General features: G+C 39.3%; 1 protein-coding gene across 1 annotated transcript; it reads right to left on the bottom strand.

Moving 5' to 3' along the window:
* Nucleotides 1-1,067: 1,067 nt before the first annotated feature.
* rnf11b (ring finger protein 11b) lies at nucleotides 1,068-17,190 on the bottom strand. The gene is made up of 3 exons (XM_030082942.1): nucleotides 16,658-17,190; nucleotides 4,301-4,470; nucleotides 1,068-3,474 (listed from the first exon to the last, which is right to left on the bottom strand). The coding sequence occupies exons 1-3, from the start codon at nucleotides 16,778-16,780 to the stop codon at nucleotides 3,303-3,305; spliced, it is 465 nt and encodes a 154-aa protein (XP_029938802.1). The 5' UTR covers nucleotides 16,781-17,190; the 3' UTR covers nucleotides 1,068-3,302.
* Between the last annotated feature and the right edge of the window lie 437 nt (nucleotides 17,191-17,627).

Raw genomic sequence — 17,627 nt, 5'->3', positions numbered from 1 at the left:
GCCATGAAGATCCATCTTAATGATGGAGGACAATATAGAGTACATTACAGTACTGTGCAAAAACTAAGGTGCTGACTGCCACTCACTGATCTTGACCACACACACTCGCACACATAGGCTGCAAAGCCTTAAATAAACACATTTGTGTAGGTGTACACACACACTCACACATGCACATCCACACACATCACTAAAGGCATGTCTTCAAACTGTATTTGATGTGTATCGTGCCCACTGTGCAGGGGGAGCTCAAATGATTTATCAATGTCCTGCAGGTCTCATATATAGTGGCAAGAAAAAGTATCTGAATTAGGCAGAAACCGCCCTGAAACATCAAAGTAAATGTACGACAATGTAATCAAAAACATAAAATCCACCTTTAGAGAGGTCCAGTCAGAGCCCAGGCTTGAATCCAGAGAAGAGGTTGTGGAAGATAATTAAAAGATTAAAATTAAAAGACTTCAGATGATTATAGATGAACATCTGTCTCTGTCCTCGCCTTCTCTCCACTAATGCCAACTGGAACAGCAGAAAGTCTTCACCTCTGAACCCAGTTCTGCAGAGGTTCCTTTTTGCTCAAAGGGGGTATTTCTTTTCCATCAGGGATTATTCTGGCTCATTTGAAATTGATGAGTGTTTCTGTCCAAAAGTGCCTTGACATGACTTTGTTGTATTTGGCACCATATAAATAAAACTGAACTGAATTGAATGAACTAAAGCTGCTGTGTTGAGAAAACGGTCTAAACTTCCTACCAAGTGTTGTGCAGCTCTGATTAGCAGCTACCATATTAGCTTGGCTGTCGTTACTGCTGCCAAAGCAAGTTCAAGCAGTTATCAAGTCCAAGTATCCACTCACTTTCCCGCTCAAGATAATGTTGAATGTTTAATGCAGATTTTCAATAAAGACATGAATATGACAAGTATTGTGCGGTATTACCTTAAGCATATCAAATTTGTCCGTAACCATGACCGTGTATAGGTGGGATCACATTGGACGGGAAATGAGTGAAATCTAAGAAATTCCAAATGGTTCACATACTTTTTTTGCCACTGCATATCAACTCACGTAGAAGCCAAACACTGGCAAGGAGAGGGAAAAATACAAAAAACTGAGCAATTGTATTTATTTGTGCTTTTACAATGAACTGTGTGTCTTGGGCAACAGACATTTCAAAATCTGGAGAGATCACTTGCATTGAGGCCTTAACTTGATGCAACCTAAATCGAGAAATGAAAGTTGACAAAAATATAAAACATCCAAATTGAAAACAAAATCAAAATTGTATAACTGACGTCTCTGACAACACCAGGCCAATTTGAATATTTACTTTACATCTAGCTGTGGATGAAGACATTTCATAAATGCAAACACATGAAATAAGCTCAATATGATGTATAATTTAAATTTGGTTGACCTGAATGCTTTTGATTTTCTTTAGAAATTAACAGAGCAACAAACCATCAAAGTAAATCAGTAGTTTGGTTAATGTCATCTGTAATAAATTATGCCCCCTCTCTCCTGGTCCATAGAGATGGTAGCCTTCATAACAAATCAATGATGGTCATGAGGATTTTCACAAAGTAAAACAGATTTTTTTCACATTGATAATACTAATGAATGTATATATTCTTTTTGTCAGAAGTCTGCTAAAGAAGTGCAAGTTTCAATCACTGGTCTACCTGTGCTTTGGCCAATAATACAAGATCTCACAAGATGATAAAATCCTTATAAGTCAAATTAGTGACTAAAACACACACTCACCCCCCTTCCACCAACAGAAACGATCCTCTTACTGGTTTCTGTTCACAGGTGGTTCAACATGTGAACCTCACTCATCACATCTTATATATATATATATGTGTGTGTGTGTGTGTGTGTACACACACACACATATGCATCTTTGCTTTCCAAAAGACATAGCCCCAGGAGACAGTTGGTTTTTCCAAAAACAACAGCCTGCTGTTGTAAGTTTTGCACTGGCAAACCAGCAAGGAGCTTTTCCTGGAAAGCAGAAGAAAGGAGAAATTCTGCATATTTCCTTGTGAGTAAAGAGAGGTTTTCTTTGACAGCCCTACATCTGATGTCTTGTTCATTAAAACTGAAACACCTGTGGTTTGACAGAAAAGCTCACCTTCCTCTCAGAGCAACAAACCACTGTACCGGTAATTGCAGGTTTGAGTGCTTGCTTCACAGTTTGCTCGATAATGCACTGGTTTGTGCACTTTTCAGAGGGAACTGAGAGCAAAGTGAATCGACCGCAGAGGCTGGCTCAGATGGTAACATTAGCAGATCTTGATGTGAGACAGCCACATGTTGGTGCCACTCAGGGACCAGTTCTCCAAGTCCAGAATTGCTGTTTGGCTAATTTCAATAAAAACAAAGGCTGTGAAACAAGTGTCAAGACTGCCTTGGTGGAAAGGGGGCAACGACATTTTCGTTTGTCACATCTGTGTTGTTGGTAAACGCTGATTCAACAGAGCCCTTATGCTAACTGCAAAACAAACCAAGAAACAGGTTTCACAAAGCCACAAGACAATTCATCCACTGACCAATCCCATTCTTCTCAGGAATTATCTGTACAAAGAGAGAACTTGAGGCCTGAGTGCCGAAAACAAGATGCCTGCAGAATAAATCTCAAGTCTGCTCCATATCTGATGTTCATCCCCAGCAGATTTTGAGACACATATCTGCAAATGTAGTGATTCTTACAGCAGATATGTCTGAGCAGCAGGCATCTGGAAGCTCTTCCGAAAGACATTTCTTTCTTCTTTGTTATAAGTAATCCGGCATCGGCAGTCCAACAAACACTATCTGCAGCCTGGGGACAGCGGTCATGTGTCCTTTCTCCAGTGTTCTGTCACAGGCTTGTTTCAAAATAGGAGAAAAAGAAAAATAAAAGAAGTGTTTACACTAGTGTGAGCATATCGAATATTTAGAAGCAACTCTTTGAAACATTTCTAAGCCATATAATTTAACTTGTATATCCTCGGTCGAGTTCAAGTTCACGCTGTTCCGTCTGATTTTTCAGTCCTTTCCACGGTCCGGCGTACTCGTGCTCGTCCCGACCAGAAACCCCCTTCAACCCACCAGTCCATTCCCAGATGCAATCCTGTCCAGCAGGCCAACAAAGGAATACGACACACTTCATCCTAGAACTTTTACATGATCACTGATATCACCAACTTACTAATCCAGGATATAAGTGAGCAAGATGGAAAGTGTGTGTATTATCAATTGTGTACGTATTTGGGTGTATGCGTGCGTGCGTGCGTGTGTCCAGTCTGGGCTGGGGGTGTTTTAATCAGTTGGTCTCATAGGAGGAGAGTAGTGCGGCGTCCACAGGCTCCATGCAGGACGGGCAGGTGAAGGATCTCATCAGCCAGTCGTCTATACAGTCCATGTGGTAGATGTGCATGCAGGGCAGGAACCGGATGGGGTCGCCATATATAAAGTCCATCATACAGATGACGCACCTGAAGAGGTGAACACAGACCCACAACAAATTTACCACAAACACATTAGAAAACGAAAAGTACAAAAACTGACTGATCTAAACCAATTTTTTTCCTTTTAAGTAATGAACTATTTGGGATTTCTTTTTAATCTCATAAATCAATATAATTACAGCAACACAGCCAGTCCTATCAGAAAAGTACAACTGTGAGACACTTTGTGGCTGCATCGGTCTGCCTCACAAGAGTTTCTAATCTCAATAATGACAGTTAGAGGAGCTAACTAGAATAACACAAGTCATATGATTTCTTTCCTATTGTCAAATGACAACAGGGTAATGTGGAGATACACTAACAAGTTAATGTGTGAAAAATCATAAATGCTGTTTTTCCAACACTTTCTGCGTTTTTCCTTACAACCAATAAATGACAGTAGAGCAATGGTTGTTTAAATATTACCAATATTACATTCAAAGTCAAGCTGATGTACTGAATATCAGCATGGTGGCAGGTACATTTAAGCAAATCACACAGAGCATTGCCTTACTATATGACAATGTGAAAAAATGATTAGAAAATCTGGCATTCAACCTTAAATTACAGCCAGTATTCGATGTTGAACAAAAACGTGCAGGATAATTAAGATTGGCTGCAATGTGGTTAAAACTCCGTGAGTGGAGCTCAAGCTTCAACACTTTGAGAGTCTCCACAGCGAATAATATCAGCACCAATTTTACTTTTTCTCAAATAATAACCAATTCTCAGAAAGTGTTGTAATTCTGTCCCGTGGTAAATATACACTGGGTTTTGTTGATGCAGATGGAGACAGATGGCCGTTTATACTCACTCTCTGATCTTCTTCTCGGAGCCATCCCGTCCCGGGTCATACACACCCTTCGGGAGGTGCTGGATGAGTCCAATGCGTTGTGCAATGCGAACTTGCTCCTCTTCCGTCAGCTGAGTGGCCAGGCGAGCTTGGCTGGGTGTTGGATGGTAGACAGGCACGTGGATCTGCTCCTGCACAATGACCGGAAATCGCATTAGAAACACAAGATTGCATGAGCGCCGAATGAAAATCAGAGCTCTACAGTTCATGATCTCAGTCAGTAGGTGGCGGTGTTCTCTCACTTTAGCGTAGCAGAAGCAGATGGCTTCAGAGCAGTTTTTGCACACTTCACTTGACAGAAGAAATAAAATGACAACACATTTCTTAAAATTTTATCTCAATGTACTTTTTTTTTCTCTGTTCATTAAATTGATAATAAAGTGACAGGATTTGTAGCATTAGCCCACTTATTTTCAAAAATAAATGAATGTGGCCCAGCCTAAAATTTCAGTTTTCAAAGAGTGGACACGTGACATTGGCCCGAAACAAACTACAAAGCAACCAACACCTAACCTCTCCGTTCTTTAAATCTGATTCTCATTTGAAGAAACAGTGAATGAAACTAGATTGTCATCATGGAGTTTTGATTTTACACATTGGCACATACAAAGGGAAACGGTTATGAAAGTCACATCAGTAATATGGTTCCATAGTTGACTGTGATGAGCCAATCCAAAAGGTCACATTTCCAGTATGCTGCAGCTTACATTGTATATTACATATTCAGTATATACAGAACTGCCTTTAGACTAACAATGGATTTGATTAGTCAGTTAAAAAAAAAAAACTGAATGTATTCCTTCTAGTGGGCACCTGAAGTGTCAGTGTTTTGTTTCTCTACAAGTTTTCTTAACTTTCATAATACAGTAATACCAAACACAATCTGCAATTTCAAAATAGCGCAAGCTGTCCTCTCTCAAAACCAGAGCGATTTCTCACGACTTTCTCATAAAGTTTTAAAAAGATAACGTGAAAAAATAGAATATATCATCTAACTTGGAACAGTCTGCAACCAATGTGACTAAAGCATTGTTGATAACAACCTGCAGGCAATAATGGCTGCCGCTGCTGCTGCTAGCGTTGCATGTGAGCGAATGTCAAGGGTCAGTTTGATGCATCTAACCACTGTGATCCTGCATGGTCTGACAAGATAAAGTAGCTCAGCACAAGAATGATCCTAAACATATGCGTCAACTTAACTATGATGAATACGCCATGCCGTGCTGCAACATAACAACCTCCAGAATGCTGCATGTGCCATGTCTTCATGCTTCAGCAGCATTTAACATCTAACATGGTTGTCCAAGAGTGTAATGAAAGGCTTCAAATGATTCCTAAAGGACAATACTTTTGTGGACAAAGTCTGAAATACTTTAACTACACTAAATAAAATAATAGTCTTATTTTATGTAGTATATTAATCTTATAAAGCTTACATCTAATATATCTCTAATATGTTTTATTATAACACTAATTTTGGCATTTTGATTATGCTATTCCCTTTGAAAAGCTTAGAAACTTTGGGAATGGGGTCTATAGTGCTGAATATCTGATTGGAAGACTGGTTGCTGTTATTGTAAATATAGACTTAAGAAATGTTAATGTATGAGAGACAGATTAGCATGGCTTTATTTCTCCTTTGCAATGTCAATATTTCTTAAATTATTGTCGTTTCTGAGGCAGGCATCGTCCCACAAAATAAATACTAGTCATGACGGTCTCACTTTATGGCTGTGTCATCTTCCTTCCTCATTTTTTCTGATTCACACACAGTCCCCTGAGCTCCTCCTGTCCCTTTCTTAATTCACTCTGAGACACATATTCATGTCAGACAGCTGAAAAAATGTCACGGCCATGTCAGACATTAAGCAAAGTCACCTGAAATGATATTACATGTTATCTTTCTTTAAGCACTTACACATCCACAGACCACTGCCGAACTGTGCATTTGAATCCACCACACATACGAATAAATTCCAAAATCACAAATGTTTCAGTAAAAGACAATCCAATTAGCAGCTTTTAATCCACAACTAAGAGAAAACAATGTGTCTTTTACTCAATGTGACTGGTTTGCTCGCACAAGTAAAAGGTCAAGTTATAACTACTCTATATTTTCTACTTTATTTTTGCCTAAATGTTATTAGGCAGCATCAAAATGTTTGTTTCAAATTAAGCAAAATCCTGCATATGTAGAGGGATAAGATGTGAGTGCTACCGCCGTCACTTTATATTTGAATTTTGAATTAATTTGGGCATGAGTTGAAAAGTTCATGTTCTAGCAGTATTTTCCTCTATTTTCTTTATGGGTGCTGCAGTAAATTTTATGTGAGTTGCTGGGTGATCCCATAGATTCCACTCTAAGATTTCACCCTCTTCATGGGCTTATTGTGTGCCCTACTGACTAATCACTAAACAAAGCTAACATTAATGTGTTCTTGCTTTGTGTACTTCAGCACACACATGCTAATGCAAATGAATTATAACTGACCAGATGATTCATTCCGCTAAATATTTGTCAAGGATTAACTCTGGTTCTAAAAAAGATTCAAAAAGCCTTCAAATGTTTTTTGCTTTTTTTTTTTTGTTAAGGCAAATAACTGGCCATCCAAATTCTGTATTCAAAAGCTGTTTAACCTTGTGACAAGATAAATGCCATTATATTATCTTGCCACACAAAGGCAATGAGGTTCAATGCGATGACTCAATTTCTCACAGTGATAAGCAGAAGGAAATTACCTAAATGATTTGATCATTTGTCATTGTTTTTATTTTATTCAAAGTAATAGGCACATAAAACACTTCAGGAACAGTTTAATTTCGTGAACTATGTCATGCAGTTGAACAGTTAAATCATCGTTGCATGACAAATACAGACATACAGGCGAGCAGTTAGCATCACAGCTGACTGAATGGGACTTCGATGCATGAGTCAGCACAATTTTAATAGCTGAAACTGTCTGCAGCGCCCCTTACAGCCACTTCTTTAGCCCATGTCAAAAAGGGGCGGCTGCCAGAATAAAAGCTGCAGACAGGGCCTCTGAGGGGGCAGCAGCTGCTGCTGATGTGTGTGTGTGTGTGTGTGTGTGTGTGTGTGTGTGTGTGTGTGTGTGTGTGTGTGTGTGTGTGTGTGTGTGTGTGTGTGTGTGTGTGTGTGTGTGTGTGTGTGTGTGTGTGTGTGTGTGTGTGTGGTGCTCAGCTGTGCCGTGGTCAGCAGTATAATTGTTGTCATTTGCCTCTCCCAGTTAATGCATGGCGTGTCAGCTGGGCTGTGACAAGTGTTCATTAAGTGACCTCAGGGTGACCAGAAGGGCAGCCATCAAGAGAGATAGAGAGTGAGACAGAGAGAGTAGGTGAGGGTGGAATGAGTACTAATGGGGGGAGGGATGGGCCGGTGGCGGCCCGCTGAGCCAAAGAACAGACCTTACTTTCCTCTGCCAAGCATGCTGTAGGTTACTGAGCCAAGCGCACAGCAACACAAACTGTCGGCCTGCCAGGCCATGGCTGCTAATGGGAAGCGGGAAGCAAGGTGAAAATTAAAGGTAATAAAGAACACATGCAGATACACACAGTTCAAGTGAGAGGAAAACGAATGGAAAGGGAGGAATTCATATTCCCGTCCTATCAACGATTGCATACAAGAAAAACAAAAACTACGAAGAAAAGATAAGTGGGCAAATTAAAGCTAACCTTATTAATAAAACTGGTTAAGATCCACAGTATTTCCCTCCACCCTGTCATGGCTTTGTATCGTTAAAGAAAAAAATGGATTTCTGGCATTTACACACAGATATCAACATTTTCCTAATTGACAGTCTCATGTAGCAACAAAACCAGCAAGATGTTGAAAAAAATTCACATCGCTTGACTAATTTATGGAGTCTGCCTCTTGCTTTACGGGTAAATGACTCGATTGCTAACACTGTAAAACAACACCACAGCAACAACTGAAAGCTTGTGGCCATGCCAGTGCGATAAACACATACCAGAGCAGCCAGAGCATTAAGGCCTAATGTGCATGTGGGAAGTGAGTTGCAGAAGAGCAGCACTTGGATTGGACATAATTACAGTGACCAGACTTTGCAAACATAAAAAAGGCCTCATAATATATTTTTAAACCACAGTCAAATCCAGCCCAGCAAAATACACATGCTGAATGTGGCTGTACCTTTTGTGCAACATAAGCAGAGTGACTACGCACTTAAAGGGGAAGCAACACATGAAACACGAGGCATTTTTCAGCCCTGAAACTGTAGCTGTCTGATGGCAAAGTAACAAAATCTTTAAACGAGGCCTGCACACACCTGGACACAATGCAAGGGAACATGCACATAGCTTCTGACTGCAACAATGGGAGAAAAGAGAAGCGAGAGGATGGACATAAGCATCACAGGATGTGTTTGCTGATGTGATAACAGCACAGGCTGATGTTATGTTAACATGTGCATATCACGTTACTTCATCACAGCAGGGAGCTGAGGCACTGCCGTCTCCTGGGAGTACCAACCCACACAAACCTTTCACTTCAGAAAGGACACAAGTGGATGGTGAATGTGACAAAATAATTTTACAAGAAAATAGCAGTGTATTTTTGCAGTGAAGCAAAATCTGAAGTTGACTTTTGAAGTTGAAGCAGTGTTAACCACCCAAAAACATATCTGGGACTTTAGTTTTTTTTTAGAACATACAGAGCTGAAACTACATTTTCAAAGTAAACTGTAGGGCTATCACATTACGAGAACTTTAAACTCCAACAACAGCAGTTTAAACTCCCAATACCAGAACTTGAAATTGTAATACTGAAAGAAATACTTAACAAGACAGCCCTACTGAGCTGGTAGTATTTTGCTCAACCATGACAAAAACGAAATGTATTATTTGAAAAATGAACAATTAATGTTAAAGGTTACGTAATATTTGGGCTGTGCAATATTCACCAGATATAATGGTCAATGCACAAAATATCACGTGAGACACAGCTGCTAACTAGACCCTTGCTGAGTATTGAACTGATTCGATTAGTTCAATTTTTGACATGCACCAAGATTTCACCTCTCTGGCTAAAAAAAATATATATATATATATCATAGCTTTGTCAGTAAGGAAAGTTAATATTAAGCAGTAAGCTTTTGATTAGCATTACAGAGCAAAAAAAATTAAACAAAAAACAAAACACTACATTAGAATGCTCACAGTTAGATCCTCAGGTCTCTGGTGAACCAGACTTTGGGCATCCAGACTGTAAGGTGAAGTTTTGTCGTCTGGAATTGTCACTTTAGTGAGAGAGGCAGTCCAATTGCTTGGGTACTAACGGGCACACGCATGACTTTAGAGACCAGGACATTTAAATCTCATTTTTACATCAGAGGCTGCCTGTCTATGCAAAGACACATATTCTTCTTTAGAGAGCCCACTTTTTTTTTTTCTTTCTTTTTTTTTTAAAAAAAGGTTTTTCATTGACACAGAGAGTTTGTAGAGAGAGTGAAACCACAAAAAACCTGTTCCTTGAGTGGCGAAATCTGAAAACGCTTGCGCAGCGTCTCGACCTTTACAGGTAAATACAGTGGCATCATAATAACTTTACCTCACCCTTAATCCGCACGCACGACACTCGCCAACCAACAACACAAACATGGTCGCCTCCATTTTTGTGAACAAATGTAAATTGAAGTAAATATACATCATATGCGTTTCACACACCTGGTTATTTTTCGTGTGTTTTTGAGCTTATGTGTATGCTTCATGTTTTCCTGTTTTGGGTGCATTTCTGTGGCGTCGTTACCGCACCACCACAGGCCTGCTCTAATTACTATAGTTTTTTGTTTTTATTTTTGAAGCTGCATGTGCTTGTTTCTAGGTACAGTTTCGTGTGTCCAGAAGAGCTTTGTGAATGGAAACATTTTTGTGCCCATGTGGACAGGCTTTAAAGCTTCCCCGTATATGTTGTAAACAGGCAAATTATTAAAGACCAAACAACATACTTCTATTTGGAAATATCCCAGAGGTAGTGGTCTATAATGGAAAGTATTACATCATTTATGATACTTTGGAAAAAAATATATATACTTTTTTCTTTTTTTTTAAAAGATGTCACCTTAAAACAGATACAAAAAAAAATTTATAGTGAACAAAAAACCAAGGTCAGTCAGTCTCTCTCGTTCATTTCATGTCATTGCTTTAGCCTCTGGGTGAAAGTTTCACTGTAGGTTTTTATCACTTCAATACTTTCTATTCTGTGATTAACATAATGAATGAATTAACAGAATGAACCAATTTTTTGTCAACAAGACGTTTAATAACAGCCCTGAACAACTCTTAATCATACTAACTATATCCACCCTGACCTCTGCTGAAGTGCACAGGCTTCAAACACTCAATCAAAGGATGCCAAGAACTAAATTGATAGATGAAGTCGTGCAGCAGACAAAACATTCACTGGTGGTTGCTGGAGTCCAAACCTTTGTGGTAAGCCCTCATGAACAGTAACCTCTGTGTGGCTCTGTGTCAGCCAAAGCCCACAGACTGTGTCACTGACCTGTAGTACAATGGCTTGTTTGTCAGCACTGACCCCTCCACCCACGGCAGTACTTCGGTTGCCATATTAGGACAAGACGTTAGGTGATCTATTACAAGGGGCTCTCAGATATAGTGCACCACTCCCTTACAGAGACAAAAAGCAACATCAAATTTGACTGATGTTACTTCATCATGCTTCCAGTGATAGAACAGTCCTTTTAGTTTAGCTTATCTTCCCAGTACCTGCTGATTTCCTAAACACAATAGGAAAGTGTTAAATAAATGAAGCTGAAATTGTTAGAACTTATTTTCTTCACTTACTGAATAATACCTGAAGAACAAAACTCTAAAAAAAATAGTTGTCCTGCTTTCATTTATGCTTATTGATATGCTGTTGTCTTGTCCCAATCTACACTCAATGAGGTGATCCATCCATAGCTTAATAAAGATGCAGCCACAATCGCTCAGAAATTCACCCTTATTTCCTTTTCCACGTCTTTCTTTCCTTTGTCTTCCTTTTCTCTCTTTCAAGTCCAAGTTTGACAGCTAATTAAAAACAACGTCTAAAGCAAAGTTTCTAGCCCGACTTCTTCTAGCTGAGCTCACTGAGCTGAAAGCAAACTGCTGACAGGAAACCCTCTCATCCTGACAGCAGCGCAAAGGGTCGTCAGACTGTGCTTCTCGATTGTGAGATTGCATGCATCTGCAACAGTCAGTGATGCATCCTCTATTCCACTGAATGAGAGACTATAGTTATCTTTGACCATGCTTATTAGACATACTGTATTTTACTTCTTTCTGTGTGTGTGTGTGTGTGTGTGTGTGTGTGTGTGTGTGTGTGTGTGTGTGTGTGTGTGTGTGTGTGTGTGAGAACACTTCTTTATATCAGAATTTCATCTCAAAATTAACATAAAAATTATCACACTTAAATGCTTCTTTGTGAAGTGTATTTTTTCTGCTGCTGTGCCAAATCTCACCAAGCAACCCTGATGATAAGCTTTCCTGCTTCTGGAGGCGGAACTGGTTACAAAGTCTGAAAACAGAAATGTATTAAAGAAGTTTTGACTTTGAAAGTCTGTAAGGTTTCAGCCAGTAAAGCTCAGCTGTAAAGGCTTCAAGACCAAAGTAAATGGGAATCAATAAAAACTTCAGCTATCGCTGAGGCACACTTGCCAAAGCTGCTATGTACAAGGGAGATGTGGTGGGGGTGAAGGCGGACTCTGGACAGGTGGTATCAGAGAGAAGGAGGCGAACCAAACTGATGGCCATCCCGAACATTGTTTCTCAGCCCCTTCACGATGTCCTGGTCAACAGCAGAAGCTTTTTCAGAAACAGACTCACAACACCGAAGTGCAGCATCCTTAATTCTTTTTGCAATAAGACTATCTCCTTTTTTAAATAGTGTTTTTTGTGTTTTTCAGGCAGTTTATTTCTTTATGCTTATACCAGCCACTGTGTAGCCCTGTATATATTATATTTAACATTACTTATTTAATTCTATGCTCTCATATAGATATTGTAACTTCTATGCTGTTTATTGTATGTTCTTTCTGCATGGATGGAGCTATATGCTGCAAGAATTTCTCCCAGGGATTAATAAAGTATAAAGTATTTTTTATTCTATTTTATACCAGAGGACCAGAAGCACACACAAAAACACTCACAAACACACTGAAATTCCCCTCTCAGATGGAAGCACATTGGGGTGCCTTATCTCTCGTAGTCCAGTCCCACCGCGATGAGTCAGCACCGGTCTAACCAGCTGCTGTGAAAAATCACCACACTAAATACACATTGTGTTTCTCGCAACACACAATCTAATGGGGATAAGAGCTGAAGCCAAAATTAGGAACAGAGGCCAGACCAAGTGTACCCTCTCTGCTTTGTCGCCATCCCAACAGCTATGAAATAAAAGACTTGAAACGCAGATTAATTTCAACATGATTTAAAGTAGTTCACTCATATATATGTTGGCCTTATCTTATCTCCTAATCTTATTCTGTTACCATCAATCCATCTATTATTTATTGACTTCGTCTTGGTAGGCTTCAATATTCTGAAAATAAACTGCTTTAATGCAACAGTTTGATTTATATTTCAAACAAAACTCTGGCTGCCATTCAAATAGTCAGTGAAAGCACCTGTTGTCTGTGAGTTTATGTCAAAGACATACTGAACTTTTGACGGACAATTTGATGCACATGCAAATCTATTTATGTTCACCACATTGAAACAAATATTAAAATCAGCTTGACCACACATAATATATACATTTTATTGAGAGGCAAGTTTGAGACAGAATGTATCACATACAAACACCGTGGAGCCTTTAGATAATTTAGATTTTCTGTCATCTCTTTGTACTAGCTTACACATTGCAGTATAGATTGAAATCCAAGCAGATTTACAATAATTTATCATCTCAATTAGAGCTGAATAACTTTAAGAAAACCTATAATTGTGATTTTCTAGCAGATATTGAGATTTTGAATCGATTCGGGAAATTCCTTCAAATCAAGCTTCAGTACAATATTCACCAGGCCCAGGTACAGACTCAAAACATGACAGCAAATTACACCATACCATCACAACATTAAATGCTTTTGAGTCTGATGCAGGGATAAATACTAAAAGCTAAGAATTGCTTCCAACATGTATCTATTGCAGAGAAACATGAACATTCTTACCTATCATTATCGCAGCCTTATTGCCATCAATTGACCGAAAAATCCCAAACTTTTTTCTAACACATACCATCTTCAAATGAATGTCAATGATTAACTGAAAGCACCCCAAAGTGACCAAATGCATTGTGAAATGAAACCTCTCGATAACTTTGAAGCCATAAAACCTTTTTCCAGCTTTCAATGTTGATCTGCCTTTACGGGTTCTGAGAAAACTCTTCTTAAGACAATAGCATAACAAATCAATGGCGTGTTCTCACAGGTCAACTGAAGTGTGTGGCTGAGTCAAAACTTGTCTTTCGCCACTCCCAGATTCACGCCCTCTTAACAATTAGTCAACAATTTGTGTTAAGTGAGAGCCTGTAGGTAATCATTTACTTGTTTTTAATTGAAAGTTAATAGTAATTTGCCCACTTTAGTTCATTCTTATTTAATCAGACCAGAGCTATCGAGCGCTTCATTTATTCTGGTAATTCTGGTGTTGTATTCCTAAAAAAATGAAGGCTGGGAGACTCTTTTCACACAGAATGAATCCCTTTGTGAATCATGTATCTGAAACTCAGTCACAGTTCACATTGTATGCTGTGGATCTGATGGGATTGCCAGTATCAAGTTTTTCTACCTTGCCTATAAACCTCTCCCTCTGTATGGAGGACAAGCCTCCAGCCAGTATTCAGAGTTTAATGGGATTTACACTCCACACTCAACTACTTTTAAGCCAAATAAATTCAATTTACAACAGAGAACAATGGAGAATTTAGTCCTCTTTCGCTCTCTCTCACACACAGGACTTCCTAAGTGTGTTAAGCTGAAACTAAAGTACACAAAAAATGTGAGCTGTGTTCTCAGGCTGGGTGCAGACGATGAAGGTGCTGATTACTGTAGTCACCCGGGAAAAGCTGGCAGGTCTGAAAGAGTCCTGTATAAGTAGGTTTTAACTAGTTAGTCAACCTTCTTGTGAAACTCTTGTTATTATGAATAATTCTGAAAGCCCAGAGCATTTCCATAAAGACCAAGAACTACTTCTGTTGTTTATTTTGTCAACTTCACTCTATGATGGATAGATGCTTTGACTCTGACTTTGAAAGTGGTCTCGCTCAACTTTGTCATTGAAAGAGTGACATACTTCCTCATTGAAAGGGAAAAATGACAAAAGTAGCTGCATGTTATTTAAACCAAAAAAATTTAGCAATTTTTAATTTAAGTTTTAATTTGCTGTGCTGCTCTGAAACTAAATCCATCAAGTATGTTGAGCATGAACAGGTGCAACATGAAAAATGAATAAAAATGATTAATAAGTATAATTTGTGCATATTTTTTAAACACGATTGAAAAGTTACCTCGAGCTACTTTTCTAAGCGTCAGCAGCGATGTTATGATGAATTTCATAATTGTGTTAAGAAGCACTTGGGATGCTTTCACATCAGCATTGTTCAGTATGTTTCAAGCAAAACTAGTGTTCACTTCCTCAGATACCCTACCTTGATTGTGCAGGAGGGAAAGTCCATTACATTCCAGAACAAGCCAAACAAGAGTTTAGGCTGCCTAAAAACATGGGAATTGCACCTCGTTCACTTGCGAGTGAACGAGGTGCAGGCTGTGATCAACTCAGGATCTTACGGTTACCTGTGGCTATTCTCAAAAACATTGTTTTTTAATTGCTTTACATTTCATGCATGTGTTTATTGAGAATCATGTGAAGGGGGATTGGATCGGGGCAGGATTGGTTTCCACTTTTGGCAATAGCCAATCCATCATTTTGGATCGCTGTTGAAATTGCAGTGGGAAAGTGAACCAAATCAAATGAAAATGTGAACATTTTCACATGCCCAGCTACATTGAACAAAGTCTCCAGACTAACGTAAAACAAAGGCAGCCTTACAGTGGGGCAGCATGATAAGTAATTTTTATTAGCAAACGTGGCCCAACGATTCTTAAAGAAAAAAACAGTTAATTTGATTTACTCTGTGTTGACTCTGTAGATTTTCTGTCCAGAAAGACTAGTTTGTGTCTATTGTATTTTATTTGGAACTTTAAAAGATGAATCAATGATTTCATACAATTATTTCTCTACTCATAGTCTTTTTTAGATGTGTACAATGTTACATATTCAGGGTCTGATTAGAGTCATCATATTTACTGTACATTTTATACCAACATAAACACATTGTTCTGTTTTTGCTTTTATTAATAACATAAGTGTATAAAAGCAGTCATTGCACCATCATGCATTACATGTAAACCAATAGTATGCTTTCTGGAGGTCTCATATCAAACTGACCTGGAATCACTAGTGGTTTCCCATGCTTTAACACACACTTATCTCAAATCTACAGATAAGACTTGGCTTAACCTAATAAGATGCAATCTCCCTGACAGGGCCTTACATAACACATGCCACACTACCATTTGACACAGAAAACACACAAATCATGGGTAAAAACAAGCTACACATTTACTGCAACAGCATGACCCAGTCTGTTTGTAGATAATCTAATTTAGGAAATAAGGGCACCAGACAAAGTTGCTGCTCTGAAGACCAGCCATAGTAGGTGTTGAGGTGGTTATGAAAGTCACCTTTAATCAAAAAACTAAAAACTGCACAACTCATTTTGTTGCAAATAGGGGAAGTGAGGGCTCAAGTTCATTTAAATCTCAATCTCTATAAGGACATGTACAGGCAGCACCACGAGAAAGTGTCTGAATTCACACTCTGTAAGAGATCAAATCACCTTATTTGGTGTTTGGGTGGACGTAACAAAGTCGTGCTGCTGTCATATCAATGAAAGACAAACACGACTGGAAACAGATGGACAAACTTAGAATATAACAAAGCGGATTAGTTCCAGTGCCATGAAGGGACGGGGTCAGTGGGTTGGGTTGCTGCTACCTAAGGGTGATGTCGGGAAGTAGTCTGGAATTTGTAGTGACCGGTAGTAGATTTTAATCCCGTCACCTTATTAAAAAAAGAAAAGAAAAAACAAACAAACAAACGACAACAACAAAACCATCGATAGCTTCACTCGCACAGACACGCAAAAACATTACATACGATTCAGTTAAAGTAAATCAGAGGTTACATATGTTTGGGTTGAAACAGCTGCCCAGTCAAAGTTACCTGATAGGGAGGCGGTGGCTCCTGGTCGGGGTCAGTACCGTCTCCGTAGCTGGCCCGATCCGACTGGGATTCATGTAGCAGGGATATATCATCGGAGGTGGGAGATTTTAGGCAGTTTCCCATCTCCCTTTTCTTCAATCAAACTCCCCCTTTTGTCGGCGTCGGTAGTCACTTTCACAGACTATGCCAGAGGCTGTAAATGCGTCGAGAGGGCGTTTTTCCATACACAGCTGATGAGTCTCCTCTCCCAGACGACGGGAGGGCTGCTCAGTTCAACAACAACAAAACATCCCTCGGCTAGCAGCTAGCCACACAAAGAGCTAGCATGCTAACACCGAGCTCGTAGTCGGAGGAGAGCAAAGCAAAGACCCGCCTCAAACAACCAACCAGGCGTTAATGTCTGCTAACGCAATGGGCAGGCAAAAATATTAAAACATTTCATTGAAAATGACAAAGCGAAGCGAAGTTTCCTTTCTTTTTTCTCTGAGTAAACCCTCTCTATGCTGTCAGGGACTTTCCAGTTTGCAGGGAGCAGCCGAATAACGACAAAAGGTGGTGATGTAGCGACACGAAGAACCGCCCATTCAGGAAGTTAACCAATGAGCTTTCAGCTACGCTCAGAAACCTCTTTGCGACAGCCAATCAGAGCCGTGATGACGTACGCTTTGCTGAAAACATAAACACAGAGCTAAAATCGATAAATGAGTCTTTGTAAGTGCAATGTCTGCTCATTCCTGTTCATCCCAAAACTGTCCTCAAGCTATTTCTCTCACTTTTTTCTTTCCCTGTGACTAAACTTAAATCTCCTTTATGTTTTTTTAAATGAACATGGAATGTGTAATCTTTTATTCTATATCTCTGGTTGCCAGACAATGAAGCACCAGTGCAAGACTCCCAGCAGAATAGTAGTGCCCCTTTGTTTTGCAAATATTTTCACTATATAATGTATTACTTGGGCCACATGATGGAA

This window comes from Salarias fasciatus, chromosome 23 (genome assembly GCF_902148845.1).
Source record: "Salarias fasciatus chromosome 23, fSalaFa1.1, whole genome shotgun sequence".
Classification (NCBI taxonomy): domain Eukaryota; kingdom Metazoa; phylum Chordata; class Actinopteri; order Blenniiformes; family Blenniidae; genus Salarias; species Salarias fasciatus.
Note: the sequence above shows the minus strand (reverse complement) of the source record. Positions and strands in the feature narration are given on the sequence as shown.